At 37.7% G+C, this 9,863-nt stretch overlaps 1 protein-coding gene across 2 annotated transcripts; it reads left to right on the top strand.

Annotated features, from left to right (window-relative positions):
• Positions 1-4,212, top strand: LOC127949134 (ER membrane protein complex subunit 10). Of its 2 annotated transcripts, XM_052546095.1 has the most exons (8): positions 1-162; positions 333-399; positions 484-596; positions 721-834; positions 2,032-2,216; positions 2,596-2,689; positions 3,192-3,294; positions 3,912-4,212. In XM_052546095.1, the coding sequence occupies exons 1-7, from the start codon at positions 67-69 to the stop codon at positions 3,276-3,278; spliced, it is 756 nt and encodes a 251-aa protein (XP_052402055.1). In that variant the 5' UTR covers positions 1-66; the 3' UTR covers positions 3,279-3,294; positions 3,912-4,212. The 2 variants fall into 2 exon arrangements, with proteins under 2 accessions (XP_052402055.1, XP_052402046.1); XM_052546086.1 differs by lacking the exon at positions 3,192-3,294.
• Positions 4,213-9,863: the final 5,651 nt, after the last annotated feature.

Genomic DNA, 9,863 nt, shown 5'->3' with positions numbered 1-9,863 from the left:
AGCATCTTTACTGTTTCCTCGACTTTTGTTTTGAAACGCTGCACTTCCGGTGCACAGAGCGACAAAATGGCCATGATAAGGGTCTTGTCGCTTGTTCTGTCCGTCCTGTCATCTGTAACGCTGTTATGGACACAGTCTGGCGAATGCAATAATGGTCGAAGGGTAAGTGGCACATAACACATGCGTGTTAACCCTCACAGTCACGAGACGCGCATTCCACGTGTATTTGTGTGTCTTCGGTAGCGAGCGTGTTAGCATGCTAATCTGATCTGTCTGTTTACTGATGAATGAATGAAGGGCAGTGACTGAAGGTGAATTGTTTTGTGTGCCAGTCAGCAGATGCGGTGGACACCGATTTCAGCGGATTCTCTGTGCCACTGGAGCACTCATTTGAAGTGGGTGAGTATTAAGGTCAACTGATTAACAATTAGTGCTCATGTTAATTTTTCTTTGTAGTTTAGTCACTGTTTGTCTTGGTTTCAGACGATGTTCCCAGATTTCGCCTTCGTGGTGCCCTGCAATTCCGGGGTGGAAGAGAACAGGGTGTGTATCTCTCCCAAAACCAGCTCTCTGAGAAAGACAGGAATACACTGAAGGTGAGAAGAGGATATTTGAAGAAGAGCGAGGATATTTGTGGCTGAGGAGGGAAGAATGTCATGTCAGTGTCTTGTCTGCTGTCTCTCTGGTATAATATGCTTTTTCTCTACTTGTGTCCTTCAGGATGTGGCAGCAGTAGACGGTCTGTACAGGATTCGTGTGCCTAGAGTCTCTCTACAAGTGGATCGACAGACAGAGAAACAGTCTGAAGGGTACCTTACTACATTCGTAAGAGCTGTAAGTCAACCTCCTGTTAATGCCACAACATGCATCTACCAACATAGATATATATGATTATAAATCTTTGTATATATACTTGCACACTAATGATCAAAAGTTGTGGCTCACTAAAGTTTTATAAAAATTAAAAAAAGCTGTTCTTCAGAAATTTTTTATTCATCGAAGAAACCTGAGAAATAACAGTTTCCACAAAAATTAGGATAGCAAAGATATGAAACTGATAACCGGGATGTTGGCCAATAAATCTAAATCCACATTTTTACGTGATTTTCGAGAGCCTGGTTACCAAAAAAGTCTCAACATTAAAAGGCATTAAACACATCAACATAAATCAAACATAATAATTCACAAAAAAATTTATTGCGGTAATCTTATCTTTATAATATTATGTTTATAACATTCCCAATTATAGTTATTAATGTTGTGCTGAAGCTGTTTAAGCTGCATGTGCTGAAGCTGAAGAGCTGAATAAACACTGGTAAACTGCTGCCAGCTTATTTAACACAGGGAAATGTATAAAATATTCAGATATTTATACAACATAAATATAATATTACAACTTGTATATGTACAAAAAGACCAAATGCACACGTGAACTCGAACTAAGTTACGTGCTAATCAGAATGTGTAACTTCTGTAGTGGATGCGCTCTTGGCTCTTCCTGCAACAACGCGCTGAAACAAAGAAACCAAACGAATTCATAAAGTTTTATTATAATAGTGTTCTCATTTTAATGTTGCAGTTCACTGTATTTTCCTTTTTTCGAAAGTGTTTCCGATGATATTTCAAGCAATTAAAAACCATCATGGTGAACAGTGCACATCTAAAGTGTCTCTGCAGGAAATAATGCATTATTTATCGGCGCTAAGATATCGGCCAAATTCTCTTATCGGTTCAATAACGATAACAGAAAAATTGCCATTTATCGGCCAATACCGATATGGTGGCCGATATATTGTGCATCCCTAAAAAAAAATTTTTAAGCAGCACAACTGTCTTCAACATATTTTCAGCTATAAGGCTGATGATACACAGGGCAACTTTGTGAGCAATGTTGCTTGGGCACTTTCTCTTTAAGGATGGTTAACATATTTCTATCAGGATACTTTAGATGGGTCTGTGTGTCGATGGCAACACTGGCCGAAGCTGCCCCGTGTATCAGCAGCCTAATTCTTGTCTTGCTTTTCTCCCAAGTGCTCATTAGTGGAGTCCCACCTCAGTGATGTCATCACCCTTCACACTGATGTCAGCGGATGCGTTGTGGGCATTTCCATAGTAACGATCCCCGGGGCATGTCGTGGGATAGAGGTGGAGGACGAGGTTGACCTGGAGGTCTTTAACACAACAATAAGTGTGGTGGCACCAGTCACTGCACCTGTGTGAGTACACACACACACACACACTCAGACTGCTACTTCTCACACTAGTTTGACTTCAAGGCCCTCCTGTCTAAGCTAATATATACCTTTGGTAAATCTGTAGTAATAAAAAAAAATGTGATGTCAGTTTAATATTGTACACTATTAAGATTGTTTTTATCTAACTGCAAATAATTCTAAGAGTTATTGGGGAACCCCTGGAAGTTTACAGAGGCCCCATGATGAGTTGAGAAGAATAAGTGTCTTAACTACATTAGTACTTTATTATTTGACCATTTCCAAGTTGGTAAACTTTACACCCACGGATTCTATTGTCTGCATATGTTATTATTATCAGCTCTTCTGAAAATTAAATTGGTCTTTTCTGGCTCTGGTTCAGCCCCGAAACAGCACCCTACATTGAGAGGATGGAACAGGAAATGGAAAAGAAAGGCAAAAACCCACAAGAGCAGAAATCCTTCTTTGCCAAATATGTGAGTATTTGTATTTGTTTGTACTGGTTTGAGTTGTTTAATTATTAATGTGATATTTTTTCCCAGCTAGGTACGTAGTAAAAGAGTGATATATTTTCTATTGTTACTCTCCCTTCATTCTTTATTTGACCGTCTTTTACGAATGGTCTCTATTCCTGCTAATAGGTTTTTTGTTTTGTTTTTAGAATTAGTATATTTTTTCTTTCGTGTTTGTGTTATGTAAACAGTGGACTGCAGTGTCAGCTGACCTAAGCTGCTATATGTTTTTTGTGGTTGTATTTTGAGCTAACCATTATTTCATTTTGCCGATCTGCTCTGTGTTGAAATTCCTGGTCCGTTCTGCCCAGTCCTGAATAAGCCTGTCAGTACTAAACATCTCTCTTTGTGACTGATCTCTTAATTCTCCAGCAGTGTGTGTGTCATGGTCGGCTGTTCTGCATTGACTGTGCTGTGACTGTGCTGTGTCTGTGTTGACTTTGTGCCGGTCTGTGCTGTGTTCCAGTGGTATTTGATTCTGGGAGGTGCAGTGTTCCTCATGGCCACCAGTTCAGCACAGACCCCACCAGGGGGCGCCAGCGAGCAGAGCTGATTTCCATTCATTTCAAGTACTGAAATCTCATTTTAGCCTACCTGGTTACTCTGTCACTCCAGCTGCATTTCTCAGTGTTGTGTGTGTGTGGGCCAGCACACGCACCTACATACATGCAAACTCCAATCCTCTGATCCTTCCTCTGTTTCAGCTTGGTGTTCAGTTGTTTGTGTGTGTCCTTATGCTTTTTTATGTAAGTTTCCTGCTGGGTCATGACCAGATCAGTGGTGTTTTAATTAATAAGGGACTTTTGGCCTCACAGTCAGGTTGGCTGGTAATTTTGGCAGGTGACTGTAGTCTCGAGCTCAGAGATGTTCATGACCCATGCTGCCTGCTTCACTCTTCCTGATTTTTTTTTTCTTTTCAGTCTCATTTCTCCCGATTTCTCCCTCCCAGTGGAAAGTCATTTGTAAGAGGCAGTAAGTGGTGGAGGTTGGACAAAGAGAGAGCAAGGAAGGATGAAACTGAAAATGATTTGCTTGGGAAAACTTTAAACCAATTAATTCAACGGCCTGTGATTGTCCTACACCTAATCATTGACCCTGGAGAGGAACCGTCGTCTGTTGCATTTTAAACAGTTTACAAATGTGTTAAATCTTTCTGTTGTGTTTTTCTTTTCTCTTTCATCACCAGTGGATGTATATTGTCCCTCTCGTTCTTTTCCTGATGATGTCTGGAGCTCAGGATCAGTCTGGAGGCGGAGCCGGAGGTGGGGCAGCCAATGGTGGAGGACGATGATTCCCATGGCAACATAAACTCCTATGTTGTACATAATCATTTAAAGAAGATTTTGAGTTAATTGATGCGTATTATGACCCATACATTTTCAAACAAAGGATCGTTTTAGAGAGATAATGATTGAAAAACTAACTTATAACTGCATTCTTGGATTGTGTTTTTACTACTGATATAATAAAATAAATTGATGACCATTGATGTTGTCAGAATGGTTATGTACTACAAGTGATGCTGTTCAGATGAATAATACAGGTATTTTGAAATGGGTGATTGGTGGATGGAGAGCTTTAATAAATCTAAAATCTTTTAAAATCTTTTCATGCTCTTATCTGTAGCTCCTAGTCATCTACCATAAACCAAAAATATTTTCATCATGGTTATGGTATAAGCTCACCCCTAAATAAACTAAAAATTTCCTGCAATCACAAAAATGACTGGTTAGGCTCTCTTGGGTCTAAATATTTTTTTTTTTAATATCATTAAGGCAAAAGTGTACCTTCCAGCTGACAGTAATATATTCAAAGGTACTAGGCATTAAATCGGATTAAAAATTTCAATGCATATTGTACAGCCACATGACTTTAAACATTGTATGTTGTAACAAAGTCCGTTGGAAGGAAGTGACCAGTGTTGGCGTTTGGAGACTTGGGTGAGTTTATTAACTTTAAAAAAAATAAAAATAACAAAAAAGTAACGCGTTCATGCAATGTCAATGGCACGAATTAAATTCCTCTGGTGCTCTTTCTCCCAAGCAGAGCAATGTGCCGAGTCTCCCTCCCATTTCTCTCTGCCACCACATTCTCCAGCCCTCCTCGACACGTATTTGAAACACAATGTGACATAATAGTAAAAAACGATACCATATACTGCTTTTTAAATCATCCTGATTGCCTGGTCCTTAGACTGAAGTATTGAGCTAGACATTTTTTTTTTCAAAGAAATAAACTGTTAAAAAGTGAAGTTGCTGTTTAACATTATAATTATAATATATATACGTTTGGGGTCAAAAGTTTTTTTTTATTGCGTTACTTATTTTGTTAACTTTTTTTCAAAAGTTGCAGTTTTTCTATTTAATAAATGCTTGTTATTTTAACTTTATTATCAAAGAGGCTTGAAAACAATGTATCACAGTTTTCAACATAATAAGTAATAAGAAACATTTATTGAGCAGCAAATCAGAATATTAGAATGATTTCTGAAGGATCATGTGACACTGAAGAGTAATGATGCTGAAAATTCAGCTTTGCCATCACAGGAATAAATTACATTTTAAAATATATTCAAACGGAAAACAGATAGGTTAGCCTGCTGGCAAACATATACAAAATCCTAAATCTTATTTCAGTTCAAATTAGTTTGACTTTAAACAATTATTTGCTATTGATTGGTATAATTATAGTATTTAAACATTTCAAGGGCTTTAGACAAAATAATCACTGGTGCTTGTTTTGTTTTCTTCTTTGAGATTCAGAAAAAAAGATGTTGCTAACCAGCCGCTATTAGTGTGTGTGCTGTAAACAGAAGTGAACTTGGGGAGAGAATGTTCTAGACCGACTCCAACAGACCTGAGGCTATCTTTGTCATCCGTCAGTCATGTTCAGCTCATGGGTCTGTTTGTCTTGGGTCTGTTCAGCTGTAACATTGGCAGTGAGTGGTAAATCTGGATCTAATGAGGCTCAGTGCGACAACACTCTATCGTGTTCCCCTAAATCCTTAACTACACCACCCACCCATGTTCTCTGAAAGATCGTGTAGTGCCATGGAGCAGGACATCTACAAGTCCATGACCTCAATCAATCACTGTTGATCTCTTTCTGTCCAGGCCAGTGTCAATGTCATGGTTAAACTCTAAAGCAAGGAGAAGAGAGCTTGAATGAATTTCAGTCATTTGGAAGTAAAAGGATCTGCTGGTATGCAAAGGTCTGACACCTTTGTGCTTACAGGCCTCTGTAAACCGCTCTGGTGGGCTCATATTGTACCAGGTCAGAGGACCGCGCTGCAGGAGATCTTGATTAGTTTCAAAGGCTTTAGCTGTGAGAAGCTAATGAGAAGTAAAAGAAAAAAAGGATACATCTGGATTTACAAATCTCTAACGTTTATACCTCGGTAAATGTTTGGTATTAGGTAACTCATGAACTTCTTTACATAGAGATCCGATTCAGTGTAGAAGTATCATCGCAGCTCTGATGAATGTGTGGATACCAAGAAGCACAAGGTTGAAACTGAGACAGAACAGTGGTGTGTGTGCCACAGGAAGTGCATTACTTTCTCGCTCTTCACCTGCTGCTGGATTTTTCTGAACACAATCACAAAAATCCCAAATTAGAGAAACAAACACAATTTGATATGCCAGTTTTACTGCAATTGTATTGTATTTGGGACAACAACGATCTCTGAATAAAAACTGAAAAGTTTTTTTTTTTTTTTCAGGAGATACATTGTGCCACTTGCTCAGCATTTTTTATAACATCTGATACTCAAACCCAATCCACTTTACGGGTGTCCAAAAGAAGAACTGCATGACAAATGAGTCTACAGCATGAACGTTTGCAGGAAAAGGAAACGGAAACCTCTGTTTGGGAGAGGCCTCTCTCAGTGGACAATCGTAAATCTCACATCCCATCACTGTGACCAGTTGTGTAGCCATGACAACATGTTAATCAGAGTACACCCGCCAGAGATACCAGTGTGATTTTAAAGTATTCAGAGCTTGTGTTTAGTGGACATTGACGTTGGTCAAGTGGTCAGTGCTACTATATATATATATATATATATATATATATATATATATATAATAAAAATAATATAACACTATATTAAGCAATTATTAGATCCTCCCCTACATAAGTAATATAATTATAGTATATAATAATATATTAATATAATTTAATATTCTATATAATTGTGATTTGTGTAGAAAGTAATAATAACATCATATGTAATACTAAATATGATGTATATACATAGTAATTATATATTCATAGTACTTTAGTAATGTAATAATGTATGTGATATATATATATATATATATATATATATATATATATATATATATATATATATATATATATATATATATATATACAGTCTTGTTCAAAATAATAGCAGTACAATGTGACTAACCAGAATAATCAAGGTTTTTAGTATATTTTTTATTGCTACGTGGCAAACAAGTTACCAGTAGGTTCAGTAGATTGTCAGAAAACAAACAAGACCCAGCATTCATGATATGCACGCTCTTAAGGCTGTGCAATTGGGCAATTAGTTGAAAGGGGTGTGTTCAAAAAAATAGCAGTGTCTACCTTTGACTGTACAAACTCAAAACTATTTTGTACAAACATTTTTTTTTTCTGGGATTTAGCAATCCTGTGAATCACTAAACTAATATTTAGTTGTATGACCACAGTTTTTTAAAACTGCTTGACATCTGTGTGGCATGGAGTCAACCAACTTGTGGCACCTCTCAGCTGTTATTCCACTCCATGATTCTTTAACAACATTCCACAATTCATTCACATTTCTTGGTTTTGCTTCAGAAACAGCATTTTTGATATCACCCCACAAGTTCTCAATTGGATTAAGGTCTGGAGATTGGGCTGGCCACTCCATAACATTAATTTTGTTGGTTTGGAACCAAGACTTTGCCCGTTTACTAGTGTGTTTTGGGTCATTGTCTTGTTGAAACAACCATTTCAAGGGCATGTCCTCTTCAGCATAGGGCAACATGACCTCTTCAAGTATTTTAACATATGCAAACTGATCCATGATCCCTGGTATGCGATAAATAGGCCCAACACCATAGTAGGAGAAACATGCCCATATCATGATGCTTGCACCTCCATGCTTCACTGTCTTCACTGTGTACTGTGGCTTGAATTCAGAGTTTGGGGGTCGTCTCACAAACTGCCTGTGGCCCTTGGACCCAAAAAGAACAATTTTACTCTCATCAGTCCACAAAATGTTCCTCCATTTCTCTTTAGGCCAGTTGATGTGTTCTTTGGCAAATTGTAACCTCTTCTGCACATGCCTTTTTTTTAACAGAGGGACTTTGCGGGGGATTCTTGAAAATAGATTAGCTTCACACAGACGTCTTCTAACTGTCACAGTACTTACAGGTAACTCCAGACTGTCTTTGATCATCCTGGAGGTGATCATTGACTGAGCCTTTGCCATTCTGGTTATTCTTCTATCCATTTTGATGGTTGTCTTCCGTTTTCTTCCACGTCTCTCTGGTTTTGCTCTCCATTTTAAGGCATTGGAGATTTTAGCTGAACAGCCTATCATTTTTTGCACCTCTTTATAGGTTTTCCCCTCTCTAATCAACTTTTTAATCAAAGTACGCTGTTCTTCTGAACAATGTCTTGAACGACCCATTTTCCTCAGCTTTCAAATGCATGTTCAACAAGTGTTGGCTTCATCCTTAAATAGGGGCCACCTGATTCACACCTGTTTCTTCACAAAATTGATGACCTCAGTGATTGAATGCCACACTGCTATTTTTTTGAACACACCCCTTTCAACTAATTCAACTAATTGCCCAATTGCACAGCCTTAAGAGCGTGCATATCATGAATGCTGGGTCTCATTTGTTTTCTGACAATCTACTGAACCTACTGGTAACTTGTTTGCCACGTAGCAATAAAAAAATATACAAAAAACCTTGATTATTCTGGTTAGTCACATTGTACTGCTATTATTTTGAACAAGACTGTATATATATATATATATATATATATATATATATATATATATATATATATATATATATATGCTTGCTGTCTGGGGTATGATAATATTATATAATATAATGCAATGTTTATATATAGAATATAACAAAAATAAAAATGTAACATTACATTTGTGATATTATTATTAATATTGCACATAATGTATGCAGTGTTTTATTCTGTTAGGCTTAAATCACAACAACTGAAATAAGAAATGCAGATTATATATAGTCTGTTTTGATTTATGCGGAACACAAACAGTATTAAATTATGTGCAAGTTAGCCTACAAATCACTGTCACTCCGCCGATGCTATTTGGAAGAGAGGTAGGGTGTCTCTTAAAAAATCCTATACATTCACATAGCCACACAATGCTCTGTGTTTAAGCTAAACATAGCGTACAGTTGCCACCTATTAAAATTCCACCGCCTAACTTACAAGTCTTCAAAGCGCGAGGAGCTAATGAAACAGCACTTCCCAGGAAGGGAAGCCGTTTCTCATTACAAAGATAAAGAGAGAACAGGGGTGCTAAGAGGAAGAGTGAGAAAAGAATGAGTGGCTGAGGGACAAGAAAACACCTGACTCATTTATCAGGAATGAAGACAGATACTTACATAATCGACAGTCTGCTTTGAAGCATTAAAGAATCACCGTGTGATTTAAGACTCAGAGCTTTGAGATGAAGAAACATGCCTCATTACTGGGTGATAATGTCCGGTAATACGGTTAAGGGGATCCACTACAGATTAGTACAGTTTTACTGTTTTTACAATCCGTCCATTTGATTAAGAAACGTATGCTGTTGTCATTTCGGGAGGTCTCATGACCTATGACATAAGGTTTGCTGCAACTACTTGCAATTTCTGTAAAGCATTCAATCATCCTTCTGATTCATTTGCAAAACGTTCTGATACCTCGCGATTAGCAAAGTTGCTGTGGTTACATAACATTTCCCACAACATAAACAAACAAAAAAACGCCTTGGGTTGTGTGTGAAGATGTCCTTCAGACGTGACAGTAATGTGAGTGCAATGTCAGACCCCCTGCTGAACTCTGAGGTCAAAGAACCCAGACTGACTTCTCCTTGAATAAACAAACACTTTTGAAATGTTTTGTACTA

The sequence above is a fragment of the Carassius gibelio genome, chromosome A3 (assembly GCF_023724105.1).
Source record: "Carassius gibelio isolate Cgi1373 ecotype wild population from Czech Republic chromosome A3, carGib1.2-hapl.c, whole genome shotgun sequence".
NCBI lineage: Eukaryota > Metazoa > Chordata > Actinopteri > Cypriniformes > Cyprinidae > Carassius > Carassius gibelio.
This window is presented reverse-complemented; position numbering and strand designations above follow the sequence as displayed.